General features: G+C 47.3%; 1 protein-coding gene across 3 annotated transcripts in view; it reads left to right on the top strand.

The window, feature by feature from the left end:
* The window catches only part of NR6A1 (nuclear receptor subfamily 6 group A member 1), an 84555-nt gene that overhangs the window by 52134 nt on the left and 13778 nt on the right, over window positions 1-18643 (top strand). For 2 of the 3 annotated variants that reach the window (XM_054174194.1, XM_054174193.1), the window contains one exon: window positions 15482-15712. In XM_054174194.1, coding sequence (XP_054030169.1) covers window positions 15482-15712 — 231 coding nt within the window. Of the gene's footprint in view, window positions 1-9187; window positions 9287-15481; window positions 15713-18643 lie in introns of those variants that run through there. The other variant, XM_054174195.1, reaches the window with a different exon arrangement.

The following is an 18643-nucleotide window of genomic DNA, read 5'->3' as shown; positions in this document are numbered from 1 at the left end:
AGTATCCTCTAATGTGAGTAAAATATTGACTAGCTACCAATTAAGCTAGCATGAGGCTGGATCATGTGCAAAATAGCATGTGAAGATGCAGTTAGACCGTATCATGAGACATATATACATAGGGATTGACTTGATAAAAAAAAATTAGTTCCACCATGTGGCATAAGTTCTTGACTCCAAAGCAGACACTTGGCACAGAGCAGATCTCTGCTGCTTCAGCTGGGGAAGTAGCTGGTAATTAGAGGCTCATCTTCTGTGAATCAGCCACAAAACAAAAGGAGGACATATTTTTTGAATGGTCTTGATGAAAACAGAGCAATATTGGGATTAGAGATACTCGGTTTCTTCTCTGGGTTTGGAGAAGGGTGTGGTTTGTCGTGCTTCCTTCTGAATGGCTCCTGCTTGATCCTCTTCTTGTCTGCTCAATTTGTGTGGTGGTTGTTGGGGTTCTTTTTGTGCAAGATGGCCATGTTTCTCAGTTTCACCTGCTTTCCTCTCCATTTCTGAAACAACGGGGAATTCCTTAGTTCACAAAAGGTTCAGTTTCTCTCTGAGCTTCCTAGCTACATAGAGCAGTTTTCTGACTATAGGAATTTCATCTTGAAAATGTGTTGGAATCCTGGGGACTCAGGTTAGGAACAGCCAGCAGTGGTAGCTTTTCTTCTCAAGTACATTATGCCAGCTGCAGTAGCTTTCCTCCTCAAGTACATTATCTGATTACCTTAGATTTAAATATTTGATTTACAAACTGCTCCTGCTTGATACTCCAGTAGTATCATGTAAGACACAACACAGTAGAAACCGAATTTGAGGATTGTTTTAAATGGCTTTAATACAGGGAGAGGTCAGAAAAGGCAAGATAACAGCAAAAGAGGCTATGTCAAAAAGTAATTAGAGCAGGACAAATGGATTGTGCAGGCATGTCGAAGGCTGTTATTTCTGTAGGCAGTGAGTAGGAAAGGTGTTAATGTAATGTGACAGATCTGGAGCAAAAATGAGGGTGCAGGGAAAACAAATAGGAGCTGACCAATGGAATGGTTTAAATTATGAGGTTTGCTTTAACATAATTTGATTACACATGAAAGAAATGTTTAGTGTAGTTTCTTTGAAAACCTAATTGTCTTAAATACTGCATGTTCGATTCAGGCACTACACCCAAAGGAGCAGTCCCAGCTCTGCGGCAGCCTGCGCTGTCAGTAATAAGCCTGTGAGTAGTTTGCCCTGTGTAGCTTCACAAATGGAGAGGAGGGTGGAAGAGTTTTTTTCCCCTAGTGTTAGTCTAGTAAAAATGGCTCTTATTTGCAGTCACTTACATCTTAATTTGGGACCGCATGCTCTCTAGGGTGGGTGGTATCTGGGGTTTAGAAGCTGCTGGTAGCAGTGATGTGAACATTGAGAGTCTAGTTTATGGGAAAGCAAGGACTAGGATCAGATTTAGCAGAAAGAAGACAAGGAGGTATCTTGTTATTTTTTTCAGGACTCAGCTCTTGCCCTGTTCAGAAGTGAGAGCAGTATCATAGGAGGGGGGTGGCAGTGCAGAGGTGCCCTGGATTTCTGGGCTGCTCCAAAGGACTGGACAGAATAGAGAGATTTAATTTCCTGAGCACTGTCCTCCACTGTGGTTTCACATTGAAATCACACTGCCTGCTGTACAAGAAAGCATTCACCTTTGCAGCAGAAAGAACAACCTGTGTTCTTTATGGGAACATTTTCCTAACATCTGCAGCTGCAAAAACTTTAACTGATGAAAGCATCTTTCTTAAGGAGCCACTGATGCAGCTTTGAGCTGGATGCTTCACATTATGGCTGGACAATGAAGCGAAGTTCAGACCCCATGAAAAATCATGCTCATAGGCAGCTGGGCTTGGCATTGACCCCTCACCCTGTACAACAGTGCTAGGTATATCAGCTGGGCCACAGCTGCTGTACTTGGTGTCTTTCCTGATAGCTTTGAGTACCTCCAGAAAGGAAGTTAATTTTACACAAGGGGGTTTCTGAGTATGGGAATTTTCCAGCCCCACTGTCCAGTGTCATCTTCTCTTCCCTTAATTGTTCTTGCATTTATAATAAACATATTTTCCCCAGATATTGGCATTTTTCAATTTCATTTAAACCTGACATCATCTCAAGAAGTAATTTATAGATGGTTAAGGTGAGGTATGTTAAAGGTAGTAAATCAATCTTCAAGCTGAGGAGGTGTTGGCAGAGGTTCTTACAGAAACTGGGAGTTCTGGTGATGTTCTTTTTTTCATTGGAATATGCTGGTTTTTGAGTGGCTGTTACTTGGGGAAAATGGAAAGCCTGTGGGTATTGTCAGGCTATGACAGACAGTTCCTCCATACTTTTGTTCCCATTCTTATAAATCCTGGAAGGGCATTTCTGTTCATCTGTAAAGGCATTTAAAATCACTACTCCTAATAACAGAAAAGCTAGTTGCAGTGAAAATAAAATCAAAAGGCCAACCAGCCTGTGAGCTGGACTCATTTCTGTCTCGATCACTTCTGGAGCATCTGGGAAAGGTGAGAGCATCGCCGAGCCCTGGTCTGGTGACAGCAGCGGCTTTCCACGACAGCCTGAACCAGAGCTGCTGTGTTTCTGCTCCTTAGGTCAGTAAGAGCTGATTTTAAAATCTTGGTTTATTATCTATTTAGTGCTCAGCTTTGGGATGTGATTAAGGTGGCACACAGCACGTTCTGTATTTGCTGTATCTCTCTCTGGATTGCGAAATGGGGGGGTTGTACGCCTTGGGGTACCCTCCCCCATGGCAGCTGCGTCCGTCTGTCGGATGCTGCCCTCTCCTGTCCAGCTTCAGCCCTGCTCAGGCCACCCGTTTGGGGCGAGTTATGGCAGGAAAACCTGGCCCTAAAGTGCCGAAGCAGTGTTAGACAGTTCTGCAGGGCTGGCGGGGAGCAGGCTCAGCCCCTCGAAACATGCCCTGCGGGGTGCTGATATCCCATGTCGCTGGAGTGCACAGTGCTGCTGCAGGGGAGGGCAGTTTTTTAACTCGCTGTCAATCCCAAGGATTGGCAGCTGTTGATGTTTTCTCTCTTTCTTCAGTGTATTTGCACTTACCTTTGGTGGGAGATAGCCCTGCTCACAGCAGGTGATGCTGCTGCCTTTGCTCAGCTCTGCTTCCATGGTACCCTAGCTAGCCTTCAGCCTCTCTGCCGTGACGTGTCCTCTCCCGTTCCCCCAGCCAAGTCCCACTGATGTACAAGGGGCACGAATCAGTCCATTAGTTCACAAACAGGATTTGCCCCCTACTCCTAATGATCTAAACCAGCTAATTAGCACTTGCAGTCAGATCAGTGTGGTTGATGCAGGTACAGAGTCTGCAGTTGTTTCTCTGAAGTTGCTTCCCTCTTTGTTTTGCTGTCTGACATGAAATTTGAGGAAATCTCCTCTCATGTTTTTTGTTTAGTTGTTTGTTTGTTTTTCCTGGGAATATCAGCAGTTGTTGCTGCCTGTTTGGAAATAATGGTCAGAATGATAACAACAGTTGTAATAAGAAACTGTAGGTCTGTTGTTGTTAATAATATTAAAAATACGATCAACTGCAGCAGCGTAGTTGGTATGACTGCAGTTTCTGTAAGTCAGGCCTAAAATAATTTTTTGGCATTTCAGAATACCATTTGAATGCACAAAACTTTTCCTGCCTCTGTCTTGTGATCTACATACCTCTTCTCTGTTCCTATGTGCCACTGAACACCTGCATTTTCTGCCCAGGCACAGGCCCATTTCAGGTTTGGGTGATGAGATTTTTTCTGATATTGATGAGGTGTGCTGGTTTTGTAGGTGTGATACGCTGGGATGAAACTCCACTGCTGCACCCATATTCCCTTGGTGGGTTCTCTGCATGAGTGTTAGCCCTGTGGGAGAAACAATGGACTGAGGAAGGACACAAGGAGATTGTGAGGGTCAGATCTAGCCCTGGGCTTGCTTTCACCCCAGCCAGGCAGGTGCTCAGGGCACTGCGGGGCTATTGCTGGGGACAGGGACCCAGCTCAAGGACTTCCCTGTCTTTTCTAGAATGATCTGGCACTGCCTGACACAACTTGGGTTACTGGGAGTTACAGGAGATGCACTCCCAGAATGAAATGGAGTCATCCCCTAGGAAGGGAAGCGCTTTCTGCAGAAGGTTTAGAAAGGAGCTCGATTGCCTCCTCATAGAAATGTAAAAGCTTCTCCCTTTGCAATTCTCCTTTCTTGTACTTGCCCACTAAGGCAGTAAAACCATATACTTCTCATGCCGACAATCCCATTTGTTTTCCTTTTTTCCTCTGAAGGCGACCTCTCTAAGGAGCCCTTAACCTCCCCCCTGCTTTTTCCTCTGTTATACAGAGCTGGTCTCCGCTGTTTGTCACCCGTCAAGCGAGATGCAATGAAACACTGCTTGCAAGCCATTCAGCAGACTGGGGTGGCAAATCCAGTAGCCAAGCAAATAAAAATACAAATAAGCAGACAAAACTGGAAGTCAATAGAAGGATTCATTTTGCACAATGACCTACTCAGCTAGTAAGAAGGAGGAAAATGCTTAATTTTATGTGCACCAAGTGAATGTCTTCACCAGAATTATTAGCACTGTGTTCCCGGTGTGTTTAACACTGGAGAGCGGAGGAATTACCCACGTCTGCCATTAAACCATTATCACAGCACTTCTCAGAAGCCAGGCAGATGTTTATTATCATTTCTTGCAGTTGCTTACATAGCTTCTCTAAATTTTATTTTGATCTTTTTATTTTCTCTAAAATGTCTGTATACACGAAGAGAGGGGAAGAGACTTTGGGGGAAAGTATGTGCTGTGTTTACCTGGGAGCAGTTCTTTGGCTGCAGTGGCTGGAGGTGTAACACTGGCAGTACTGATGCTGCTGAGATGTGTTAATCTGAGTTTACAACATTTATTCAGCTACATTTGCAAACCAGCTTGGTGCTGGATGTCATTCTTTGATTGAGGCTCCTGTGCTGGCTAAACCACATGGACTGCATCATTTGTTGGTAAAGTAAAACCAAGCCCAGGAGTCTGGTCTTTCCATACATGCTATTTTTCACTCAAAATCAAATCTTTAGTATTTTAGTTTGGTCTGTGGCAGCCTGGGTTGTGTGGAGGCAGCTCTGGGTTTAGTTGCCTTCAGAGCTGAGATGTGCTTGGTTTTGTTATCCACAGCCTGGACTTTGTTCGTGTCACAAAGGGACCAATGTCTCAAACTGCGTCGACACAACAGAGCCCTGATTGTCATGAAAATGGGCAAAGCCTCGCTGGAGCCCGGAGAATTATGAAACAGGGGCTGTGGGTGGGAGGGTGAGGAAGGGCTGCCCCCAGCATTGGGTCATGCAGTTCTGCCAGCCCTGCTCAGCCCAAATTTGGGATTTGTCATGAAAGTTTTTAGGGGTTGGCTGTAGCGTGTGACGGCGTCTACAGACCATATCCTGGAACACCTCGGCTGTCCTGGTCTGTCAGTGCCTGATCCATTTCAGTGCTGCTTCATGACTCCAGTTAGGCTCCACATTTCTGAAAAAGTCACATCTTTTGGGAATTCCTTCCCTCTGGAATCACAATCTGGGAAGCACTGAGAGAGAGCAGTGTCTGGCATTGCTTGCTCGGCTCCCTCATGGAGCTGCTTCCTGCATGCTGCCTGGGTGAAGCCCTCATGCTCCCAAAAGGAAACAGGGAAAATGTTTTTAAGGAAAAGCCTTCAAAGCACACCTGCATTTGTCCAGGATGCCTTTTAAAGCACTGCACAGCTCTTGTGCATATTTTGCTTTTCTCCTGCCACATTTATAGCCTGTCAGCTTCTCTGCACCATCTCCTGGCTGGTTTGCCTGGCACCACTGTAGCCAACTTGTAGCAAAACACAGCGTTTTCCCTGTCCTTGCTTGCAGGCAAGGTGCCATGGTGGTACTGGGATGAGCCAATGCTCAATACACCCTGGATATCTTCCTGTGTGCTCCTCTTGCTTCCTGGGCCCGTCCCTTGTGGCCATAGTGTCAAGATAATAAATCCATAGCAGGCAGCAGTGTCACTTGTCTGTTTTTGGGGAGTGTTTTGGCTTTTGCTCTTATGAACAACAACAAAAAATATTCTAAAAGTTTTGATGTCTGTAACAGTAGCACCAGCTTTTACTGTTTGGGGTGGGAATTGGCTGATTCAGGCTGAAATAAGAACCAGCAATTTTATTTTTCCTTTTACCATATTTGCTTTAAGGCTGTCTGGTTCAGACAATGGAATTAATCTTTCTGGGCTCTTTTCTGCCTTCTGCCCATTCCTGGTTTGGCCTCTCAGTTTAGAGAACCATTCCAGAGCTCTGCAATTATTTTCTGCCCTTAAGGTTTTGTTATGGACAAACTGTGAGCTGTGTATTTAATATAAGTGAGTTTTGGGTAATTTGGAAGATTTGGGTTCCTTGGCCAATTATTCTTTTTCCCAGCTGGGTTTTGTCTGTGCTTGCAGTTGTTTCTAAATTAGCAGGGGTGGTTTTTGGTGTATCTCTGTTTTGAATCCCAACAGCAATTGTGTGATCACACAGTTGCTCCGTTCCAGATTGCTGTGTCCACATCACACTGCAGTGTTACAAAATCAGCCCTCTGCATTCTGGTCACACCTCTCCGAGGGGTGCTGGGAGCAAGCTGAGTGCTCGCACGGGATGAAGAATGTGGAGCTTTGGGAGCAGGGACAATCACAAACAGCTGTGTAAACAGTGCAGCCAGAGCCTGGCTTACCTTGGCCATGTGCTGCGAGGGCCGTGTCACCGGCTCCTCGCACAGCCCTGCTTTGGTAACCTCCAAAGTCAAAAAAGAGAGGTCAACCTGAAGAGCATGTCAAGAACCGACACAGCAACTTCACAGATTTACAGCATAAGCAAACCCAAGACCTGGCCCAGTGCAGGACTGGTTTGTGACAGCTTGCTACTGTGGTACACACCTGCTCCTGTGGAAATGCTGGCTTAAAAAAGGGATTATGAATAGTCAGAATCACAGAAGGCCTGGGCTTGGTAGGGATCTCTGGAACTCAGTGATTGGATTCCCTTGCCCAAGACATGATCAGCTGGAATAGAGTGCTCACGCTGCTAGAAGGACATTGCAGAGCTCTGCTCTTGTGTGCACATCGAGTTATTTGGATTGCTGGATGTCACCAGAAAGCAATAAAATTTCAGGCTTGGGATCAAGTGAAATATGACCTCCTTTGTTGCCTCTGAACCTTGTTTATTTTAAGTCAGCCATTTCTCAGTGCATTGTTGAGCCATGCAGTCCTCAGGAGCAGGAACAGAAACTGACTATGGCTTTTGAATGGAGCCAGTGTAGACACTGGGAGGACAGGTTGAATTGGGCACTGGCAGAAATGTCTTTGGCCATTTCCTCCAATGCCTTGGTGTGGTGAGCATTAGTTTGGGCTTGGTCAAACCCAGCTGACCTCTGAGACAGGTTATCAGGCATGTCAGCCTGCAGCACTAGGGACACATGAACTGTATAACATTCAAGGCTGAGTTCATCCCAAGAAGAGGATTAAGGAGCAGAAGAGCTGGTGCAGGGAAATGTGTGGATATATCTGATGGAGAGCTCACTTTTACCAGGGCTGCCACAGCAGTACCAGTTTTGAGGTCGGCAGCTAAGTCAGTCAGGGATTTATTGTTATAAATGTTTGCAGAGCCACTAAGTTTAGTGACAGAGCAGCATGGACTGTTTTCTTATGTGAGAGAAACTGCAAGAGACAAAATACTCAGTATCTCATGTAGTGTTTTTCATTATAGTGCTGATTTTGTGTTTAGAGCTATGGCCAGTGTGATTTTAACTCCATTTGAGCAACTGCTGGAACCATTTTCATTAGGAAAGGGAATGCCAGCTCACTGACAAGCCAGTGTGGATCATACTGTTAAGTTCTGAACTTTTGACTGACCTTTGCACTTGTCCATCACCGTGCACACCAGTCCTCTGTTCCTTTTTGTCCTTGCACATCTGCTGACCCGTGGTCACTGCTTGGTTCAGGTGACCAGAATTGGCAGCATGGCTCCCTCATCCCCATCAGCATCGACCATACCACCTCTGCTGTGGGACATGCTTTCATGGGGACTCAGAAAGCTCTTGTCCCCTCCAATAGCACAATTAGTTTTATTTCCTAAGCTGCTGCTGTTTTTCAGGCAGTGGTTTGTGCTTTCCCCACTCCATCCAAACTTTAAAAGGCCACCATGGTACTTCAAAGCTAGGTGCAGGATGTACCTGCCAGCAGAAGGGAGACACCCCATTTCCCAGTGTGGCCATCCAAGTGTATTGTTTTCTAGAGCTATTTGTTTGTTTGTTTTTTCTCCCCTGCCTCAGTCTGGGTGCTGATCATCAAGTCAGCTTTTGTGAGGCTGATGACAAAACCAAACTGATGATGAAATCACCTTTCTAAACCAAGCCTGTACTAACCTCACAGGATAGAAAATGGGTTCTGTGGCAGTTTCTTGGGCTTTCCTCCAGAGTGGTGGTGTTGGGCATGGCCAAGGGGGATACTGGAACAGGCTACTACTGCATTTCTGTAAATGAAGATTATGAAGCTCATGCCAGCTGCTGCATCTTGTCTCACAACCTGGCTTGTGCAGACCCCACAAGGAGGACTCCCGTCTCCTGCCTGTAGTGCCCACCACCCACATGTGAATGCTCTGTCTCCCAGACCATGCTCCTAGCATACTGTGGCTGTGCTGTGGACATGGGATGGTGCCTGCTGAGGAGCCTTCCATTGCCCACAGCAGCCCGTGTGGAGCTGGCGGCTGCCAGTGTTGGCTTAGCTGTGAAGTGGGATCCATCCATCCACCCCGCGCTTGTGTTTCAGTGACAATTAAAACTAAACATGTGGTTTTGGCCAATAGTTGTTATCAGTCTGAGGAAATAATTTTCATACTGGTAATTCCAGTTCTTTTTTCGCGGGTGTGTTATTCTAACACCTCACAGACGGTTGTCTTCGCCGTGCTGGGAAGCCGGTGGAAAAACACCAAGCCGTGGCTGCCCTCGGTCCCTCAGGACCGGTGATGATTTGGGACCGCTGCCCTGGCACTGGGTCCCACCCGAGGACCGGCGTTCGGCGGGGACCCTGATCGCGGCGGCCCCTTCCCAGCCCCCCCCGCCCCGGTGCCCGGCGGAGGCGGCGCTGACATCACGGCTCGTTAGCATAGGCCCGGCCCGCGGTCGGCGGCGGTGGCCGAGCCGGGCTGCCCCGCTCCGCTCCGCTCCGCTCCCCGCCGCGCCGCCGCCATGAGGCGGCCCTAGGAGAGCCGCGCCGGGGGGATGAAGCGGGACTCGACCTGCATGGAAGGTGAGCGGGGCCGCGGGCCTTTGTTCAAGGGGACGGGAGGGTGCGCGGACCCGGGACGCCGCCTCCCTCCACCCCCGACAGCCTCCGCCGCGGTGGAGCTGGGGCCGCCTCGTCCCAGCGCCCGGGGCCGGCAGGGCTGAGCGGCGCTGGGGCCGGGGACTGCGCAGTGGCTGCTCCGGTGAACGAGTCGAGAAGGCTTTTATTCCCCTTTTTTCCTCTTTCTGGAGCCGGCCCGAGCCGCGGTGTGCTCAGCCTTCAGCTGCCAGCTGGATTATGCAATTAAAAAAAAAAAAGGGTAAGGGGGGGCAGTGGGGGTATTAGTTTGTTTTGAGGCTTAATTTGTTTATATTTTAAACTTCCTAATCCCTGTGACCATCTGGAAGAGCTTTTTTTAGTATTGTTAATTATTGATAGTATCGGGGTCATGTAGGCACTTGATAATGCAGCTCCATCTCTCCTGGGACTAATAGGAGTTCACTGATATTTTACAGCTTTTTTTGCTGTTGTTCTTGTTGATGTTTCCCTGTGAGCGAAGGCAGTGGCAAAGCTCTTCATCAGAATAAGGGTGAAATATTCAAGGGAAGCACATCGCGTGTTTGAGTCACATTTTGAAAAGTCATTATTTTTGGTTGTGGCTAGGCCCTGCCTCCTTGTAGGCAGGGACTGCTGCTGGGGGTGGTTGTTTCGATCATAGATTTTCTCAGCTCTGCATTGCTCCCAGTCATTGTACATCTAGGCGGTTTAAATGCATCCAAGGGAATTATGGTTAGGCAGACAAGTCAGCTTCTAATGTTACCGCTTTGCAATGTATCCATTTTTAAGAGTCCAAACCGGATTTGAATTAGGAGTGTGTTGCTGTGTAGGGGACAGGGCAGTGGACTGCACAAAACCCTTTTTTTCCCTGGAGTTAGATTACGGAAAGCTGGTGCCTGGGGAAAGCGCCGGTTAAACTGTGATGGAGACCCTCATGCCAGGTCCAGCGGCTGCAGACAGCTGCTCTGGCTAACCGGGCACGTTTGGGTGTGAGGGGCTTTTGTTCCAAACTCTTTGTGCAACAACTGGCTGGAGTGAAGGATCAGGCTCTGTCGCTTGTCCTCCCAGTGCTGCACAATAGAGCAAGTCATCAGTCTTGCAGCATCGTCCCTTGGCCAGCTCCCGCCTATCCTGGGGACACGGGTACGGTGAGGCATAGGGCTGGGTGCTGGGGTGAGCAGGAGAGGGGCTCTCAGCCTGCCCTGGAGAAGCTGCATTTCACGGATGAGTTTTTGATATGCAAATGGCTGCGTCCCAGCCCGCAGAAGGCAAGGCTGATGGGTTTCATTAGTTGCACACTCTTGATTTATACCTACATGAAACAGAGCCACTGATAATTTCTGTTTTGTGTGAGGGTTTTCGTTTGACCGAACTTCCTTGGCAAAAACAAAATCAGCATGGAATAAGAGTGTGACTTTGGGATCTAATTGCTGGGAAGGGAGAGCAGAGCTGAGATGTGTTGGCCATTTCTCTGCCTCAGCGTTTCTTTTTTCTTTTTAAAATGCAGCCTTGCTCTCTATGTCTCTGTGAGCAGAACATCTTTTTACAGTACAGAGGGTAAGGTTGCAGGCAGCCTCTTTCTTTCCACTTTTTTGTTGTTAAAGGACGTGAGGAAGCTTGTCCATTTAAATTAACCTTTATCCCAGCTGGGCACACAAATGTTTTTGTTTTAGTTCACAGAGGGTTAATTCTATTCAGGCTCTCGCCATGGCCAGCCTGATCCAGGCAGCACAATCTGCTCTTTGAGCCCGGCCCGGCCAGGCAGGACGCTGGTGCCTTTGCCCACGTCCATCATGGGGCTTGGACCCCCATCTGTGGGACGATTGGGGTGTTAGGAATAGGACCCCTAGCCCATTGTGTTCCTAGCTGTGGGCTCAGCCACCGAGGTGGCTGCTGGCCCGAGGAGAGACTGCCCAACAGAAAACTTAATCCCTGTGTTCATCGATTATAAGTTAAAGAAAAGCCCCTTAAGTGAAGGCGCCTGGTTTTGGGGGTGGACTTGTTTGGACAATGCCACACTCTGCAGTGAAGGGGGAATGGCCCCAAGTCTGTTTCTTGAATTTAGCAACATGATTTTCTTGAAACTAAACATTGACAATGACAAAAAAAATGTTAGGAAAGATGAAGAGAAAAAGAAACCTCCAAGATGTATGTTTGTGTCTGAGGCATCATCAGAGGCAAGAGGCAAGTGAGATTCTGTTAGGATTTGAGTAACACATGTGTGAGATCTCCCCTTCCTGCTCTCTCTCCCCAAACAGCTGGCATTTAGCAGTTTGATATTTAAATCCAGCTAAAGGTTGCTGCAGGCTGTGTGTGATAGGGCGAGTTAACCATGAAGCAAATAAATGATGCACAGTTGAAAAGATGTTAAATACATGAAGGAACTGCAGTGCTGAGCATGGTCTGTAAGCATTTTTTTTCAGCCTTGAAAGATTTTCCTAGCTGTAACTCATGTTCTTAGTATAAATGGAAGTTTTGCAAACTGCAGCTTTCTGCATCCCCCCTCTCGCTCTTCAGCAGGACCAGATCCCAGCACTGTCTGCCTTGGGGGTTTGTGCCTTCACTTCTGGCCTCACTCTAGGAAATAGTCTTTTGTTTCTGATCTGTTATAAAGCACCGATGTTACAAATCACACAAGCTGGCTGCACAGGCACACAGTTATATTTCCAAGGTGAATCTCTTGGAGGGAGCTGTAGGGACCGTATGCATTTAAAGTGCATCTGCATGGGTGGGTGTGATTCTTCTTACCGAGATGAAGCCAGCACCCGGTCCTTTCCAGGTGCTCTTAGAGCACAAAAGGAGCTTCCCCAGAACCTGTTCAGGGTGTTTGCTCACAGGTGGGAGCAGTGATGGAGGCTCGTTGAGGGCTGGACCTTTGTTCAAATATTTTATTTGCTGTATATCTGCTGTGCTTTTTCTGTGCTTTAGTGTTTTCTGTACACATCTTTGCTGTGTGCTTCTGCAGCATTCCAGAGTATTTTCTTTTAAAAATTATGAAGATTGCTCATTTTGCTGAGAAGAAAAGCAAGTCTTTTAAAAAAGAGTATTGCTTATAAAACATAGACAAGGAGAGATTTCTTCTCTTTCTCACTCCATCTTTTGTGACTCTTGTGTAACATCATAATATTCTCAGAGAATTTACATTGTATTAAAATGTGGTATGAAACCCACCATGACCTCTGAAAACAATACATCCTTTAATGTGGCTTTGGGGAGGGGTTAGTGAGGGAGTAGCCATAAAAATCTTCAGGGTTCAAGATGAGGTTGAGATTTTTGTGAGTGCTTTTGTCGTAGCAGCAACTGTTTGATTTAGTGGCCCCTGCTACAATGGGTGGCGAGAACAAAGCCAGAATATCCCGTGTATGAGTTTGTTAAATATAAGACCCATCAAGAAAATTGAGGGGGGAGGAGGAAGTTTCATCAGCCCTGAGATAAAACATGTGCAAGGTATTTGAAAAGATTTCTTATCAATCGCTTTGTTTCCTAATCTATGTTGTCTTGTGTGACTTTTGAAACTGCAGGAATGGGTGAGATGAGAGGTAACCGAGCCAGGGAGGAGAGAGAGCAGGCTACTTGCTTTAAAATGACATGCTTACCATGTGTTCTGATATTTTAGTAACATTTCAAGATTAAGGCAGTTCAGGACACCCCCATCACAAAACTGCTTTAAATTTGCTCGTGCTCGACCATTTCTGTGAAGTTTGCTGGGGTTTTGCCCTGACTGTCCAGCCCTTCACCTACACAAGACGCTTGCATTAAGCAGGGTGGAAAATAGCAAAGGCCAGGGGCTGGCAAACCCGTGGGCCTGGCAGGAATGTCTGGGGCCTGGTTATGGTTCCTAGAGGATTTTTCTAAACCTCTGAAACTCCAAGACTTTCTGTAGGTAATTATTTTTTGTCTATCAGTTTCATTTGAGCAGCAGTTTACAGGGTGTACGGGCACCCCTCCATTCCCTGGAGGTCTGCTCTTTGTTCATCGTGTGTGCTGCTGCTCTACAGTGAATTTTAATCTGGAAACGCACCCAATTAACAGTTTCTGCAGGGAGGCCTCTGCAGTTATTGTGGCGATGGGGCCATTCACACCACCTCGCCGTCACCCTGCCAGCAGTGAGATGGGGATGGAGGGAAGGATTCTGAATCCTCCTCGCTTTAATCTTCCATGTTCACCAGGCGACAGCCCTATTCTTCCCACAACAAAAAAGCTGTGCCGGGAAATGCGTCCTCGCTTACATCCACAGCCGTCGGCTTGCTTCGTCGAGGAGGGAGCCCTGTGATCCACCACGGGATGTGGTGCTGCAGCAATCCCCCCCCACCCCGCTCTGCCTTTTGGGCAATGCTGCAGCAACCCACCCTGTCCTCTCTGCCTTTTGCTGTGTGTGTAAGCCAGTAGTTTCATGGTTCCCCAATTCCTGCCCGACCCTGGCATGGCATGCCCAGCGGCCAGTGCTGCTGACCCTAGGATCCCCCGACACCCATGATTTATGGCACTGCTGGTGGGAGTAGGGGGAGGGCCAGGAGTTAAGCTGAGGCTGAGCTAAACCCTACAGATAGAGGACTCTTCTGTCCTGGGCTAATCCCTGGCCCCCTCCCGGCACTGATCAGATAGCCGAGGGTAGAGATTATGCAATTGGTGACTACAAAGTCATGTTTAGCTGCCTTCTTTCAGTGAGATGATCTGATAGCCCCAGTCCTGATCTGTACCAGCATTCCTCTGCAGTCTCCATTAAGCACATACCTGAGGCTGTCTGTCCTGTATAACTGGGAATGTTTTAGTGGGGTGATGACATCATGAACATTTTTTCTGTTAAAGTTTGTGTTCCCTTCATTCATCCTTTTGTTTTCAGGTTTGGTAACAATGGTAGTGAAATTCACAGGAAAGTGCAAATTTGCGTGCTGTGCGTTAGCAAACCTTTTAAAGATTAACATTAGATTGGTTATGGTTTCTGCTGGGCTTAAACTGTGGAAAAAGCAGCTTGAGAATAGGAGCAGCTGGTTTAGATTTTGGCTTGGCTTGGGTGACTGAAAAGTGGTTTCATTTCTGATCTTCATATATTTGACTCATTTATTTCTATTGCATTCACATGTTCTCCAGTAGTGAGAAGCCACACACTGGTTTGTCAGATTGCTTAGGCCATCAAGGTTGGAGAGGACTTCACTGTTACTTCTACCTCCCACCACTCTGAAAGGTCCTGTAGATAAAAACACCTTATCTCTGAAAACTCCCTGGTTGAATCTAAGCAAAGAAGGCCAGGCTGGGTGTTGTCATGCTGAAATGAATTTGAACCAGCTCGTCTTCACAAGACCCCCAAAGGTTGGGGCTTAGAGTAGAATAGAATAGAATAGAACAGGAGGTCTGTATCATTTCACCGAGGGGATACAAAAGGAGAACAGCAGGGTGTGGGTGGCACACTAGGCACGGTGTGAGTTTGTGTATTTGAGTGTCTGTGTGTGTCTCCCAGTCTGAGCTCTCTCCTCAGCACCCTGTGTGGGATGGTGGATGCAGGCAGCTGCTGTGCCCTGCTCCAGCTCTTGTGTAAGTCAATGGCCCAGCCCCTGTGAGGAGATGCCTTCACCTGGGAGTATGCACAGTGTGACACTGTTCTGCATTCACTGGAGGAAAAAAACAACATAAAATCTGGAATGAAAGAAAGTTCTGGGGTAGTGTAGCATGCTAGTGCCATGCTGGTGAAAAAACATCATCTATTTCTTTGCTCTGTTCTTTATTAAGGGAATACATTAGGTAGTGCCAGGGAAGCGCCCTGGAGGCTCATTTGGCCCCCTGGGTGATTTGGTGATGGAAGAAGCAGACCCTGTTTTGTGGCAGGGACAGTCACTGCAGCCATGTAGCCTCTTGCAGCTGTAATGTGTACTCCTCACAGTGCTTCCTTTCCCAAACTAACTCGATCTCTGGTAAATGGTGTAACAAAGGGCATTTCTAAGAGGCTAGTTTTAAAGCGAGCTTGGGACCTACTTGTTTTCATTTTTCCTGCCACTGCTGAGAATTTAATATCTAAAGAATATTTTGAATTGAAATGATTCTATTCATAGTTGTGGCACTGGAGGCAGATGGGATGCCAAGGCTTTTCCAGTCCCCTCAGGAGAGTTTCTGATCTCTCAGCGAAGCTGTTGTGTTGACCAGAAAGCCTTTCCTCTTCTCTTGCAGATGAGCGGGTGGATCAGCGAACCTGCCTGATCTGCGGGGACAGGGCAACGGGGCTGCACTATGGGATCATCTCCTGTGAGGGCTGCAAGGGGTTCTTCAAAAGGAGCATCTGCAACAAGCGGGTTTACAGATGCAGTCGAGACAAGAACTGCGTCATGTCACGCAAGCAGCGCAACAGATGCCAGTACTGCCGGCTCCTCAAATGCCTCCAGATGGGGATGAACCGGAAAGGTAAAGAATGCTGGGCAGCTTGTTGCTGGTCGAGGTGCAGACTGGGACCAGTGTTAGCAATGTGTGCTGCTGCCATTTTGTATTGCAATTCTCTCTTTCCAAATCTTGGCAAGAAAAACTGAAACTTCAGCAAAACTATGCAGGATTAAAGATTCTTCCTGAACTACTTTCTTACTGTATTGGAGGAGAACCTGTATGAATTGCAGACTCATACAAATATTTGGAGAGTTGATCATTGTGATCCCTTTTTGCAAGCATGTTACTCTCCTTCCTGGTGGGTCCATTCTCACATTTACTGTGAGCAAGGTGGTCACTATTTCTGTGCTTCAATGTACTGATGTGGCATAAATGAATAAATAGGCTTTTAAAGTCCCAAGAGATCAAAGTCAGACTTTACCTGCTCATCATCATGGGAGTTTAGACCTGCAGTTGCTGCCCAGTAATAAGGTGTGAGGGTCTTCACTCATAACACATTTCTGGTTAATGACATGTAGCTACCAACAGTGACGTGGGAATGCCAAAGAAGGTTTTGTTAGCTTCAAGGTCACTAAGGAGACGTGCCATCTGGGTTAGGGACAGCCACTCCTTAGTCCTGATGTGTGCATGATGAAATGCTACAGTATCATATTCAGAATGGGAAATCTCAAGTAGCACAGAAATGAATAATTAAAAATAGACTGGGATTTATTTCAGTATCATATCTCTCTAATCTTTACTCCAGTCATTTGCCTTTTTAGTCTCTGAAAATGTGGTTGTCTGTTAAAAGCAGAGACTTCTTGGTTTAAAGATGACAGACAGAAGTCTGAGGAGGAGTGGGTGCTGCTGTAGCACAGAGGCTTCTGGTGCTCCCTCCTGGACATGCAGGTGGGATGGCAAGGAGATCCTCCCTAGTCACCAAACAGAAGTGTCATCTTGTGTTTTAAACGTTGCTATTATTGCCTTTAGTGTCATCATTCATACAAAAGCCGCCTGTCAAAAGCACTAAAACTTCCATAAATTTACTGCAAATCCACCAGGATCTTCCTTAGAAGATGTATCTTGGGTCTGAGATGGAAAGCTTATCTCCTGACTGCTTTGATTACAAATTATCTTTGGGAGTTTTATTTGCTGGGGAAGACAGGCTAGTTCCTGGTAATGTTTGACCTGAGAAGCATGGTTCTGGGTGACCAGAAGTACTGGCCAGGTTCGTTTAAGCATCTGTAGTGTGTGCTGCTCAGTGTTTTATGAGTGGTGAGCAAGTGTGGGGTCTTGCCTGTGGAGAGGAACCAGTAGAGGTGAGGGGTTGACCTGCTAGAAAGCATCTCTGTAGAGAAGGACCTGGGAGTGCTGCTGGCCCATGAGCCAGCAGTGTGCCCTTGTGGCTGGCCAATGGTGTCCTAGGGTGCATTAAGAAAGGGTGGCCAGCAGGTCGAGGAAGGTTCTGCCCTTCTACTCTGCCCTAGTGAGGTTACATCTGGAAGCTTGTGTCCAGTTCTGGGCTCTCCAGGTCAAGAGAACCAGGGACATACTATTCTGTCTGGAGTGACCAACTAGTTACCTGCACACAGCTGTGCTACCCGCTGGCCTCTCCTGATGCCCTCTCTCTTGCTGCTTGCTGCCCTCCTGCCCGCCGCCCTCCCTCCTGCTGCCCGCCGTTTGGTGCCGGCAGCACTCGCGGCTCACCCGCGGGGCCGGAGCGCCACCTGCCGGCCGACTCGCAGCCTGCTGCCCTCCCGCCTGCCTGCCTGTACTGCCCGCTCGCTGCCCGCCCTTCTTTCTTCAACAAATAGCCTCCGCTGGGTTAAGGAGCGTGTTCATCTTACCATAGTGCTCACATGATTGTGTTGTTGAGTTGTAAAGTTGCCGTTATTTTTCAATTCAGATGAGGCACAGAGCTCGACATGTGAATTAAAACCAGCTCAGAGGAGACTATCTGTCATTTGGGGGCAGAATGATGTGGCTTTTAACAGTTGGATTCAATGATCTTACAGGTCATTGCCAACCTAAATGGTCTGTGATTCTATGGCTCATGATGCCCTGCGCTGTTCTGGAAGGTGCATCTGTGTTTTGGAACCATTTGGTCTCTTGAAGTCTTTTTTGATAGAACACCAGCAAAAACATGACTGCATTTTCTTGCAGATCTTGGCTAGGTTATGCAGCTAGCAAGAATTTGAGAAGTCCCATTTAGGAGAAGCGTCTCGAGTGTACCTGTGAATGATCTGGGAGATGGAGGAGTTCAGATATCAAGCTGTGGACAGCAGGGAACAGTGCTGGTTCACAGGCTTTGCAGAAGAACATCTGCTTGTCTCTGCTGATACCCAAGTCAGGTATTGCAGCAGACATGAGGCAGTGCTGAGCACTTCCCAAGTGTGGGGTTTTCTTCTTCCATTTAAGGTAGGAATGCTTGGGTAGAGCTCGACACCCACTGCACAGCCAAACTACTGACACCTCTTAGCACACAGGGCTTAAAGGTTTTACAGGTTGGAGTTCAGAGTGCAGGAGTTCATCCAAAGTACTGCCCTCAGCAAAGTGTTGCCTATTTGAAAGGCAGCTCATCAAACCAGTTCAGCAGGGAGGGCAGCTCTCCTGAGAAGACAGAAGCCAGAAAAAGAAGCTACAGCTGTGCTCATGGTGCATGGTAGAAGACTATGAGAGAGCAAATACCAGCCTGAGGACACCAGCATTGTCTCTAGCTAAGAGTTGTGAACTCTGCAGAGGCAGGCTTTACAAGGTGTTCTGTGAAATGTCGGAGGCATAAGTTGGACACACAGATCTCCAGAGGTCCCTTCCAACCCCTAGCATCCTGTGATCAATCTAATGTCTGCTATAATTGCAGTTTGAATTCAAAAGACCAAGACAAGTCCATGGCTTGCAATGGACATAATGGCTAACAAGATTTTAAAATCACCATTAGCAGTTATCTAGGAAAACTGTCATTGTAGTTCCATGAAG

Source organism: Dryobates pubescens, chromosome 29 (assembly GCF_014839835.1).
Source record: "Dryobates pubescens isolate bDryPub1 chromosome 29, bDryPub1.pri, whole genome shotgun sequence".
NCBI classification, from domain to species: Eukaryota; Metazoa; Chordata; class Aves; order Piciformes; family Picidae; genus Dryobates; species Dryobates pubescens.
This window is presented reverse-complemented; position numbering and strand designations above follow the sequence as displayed.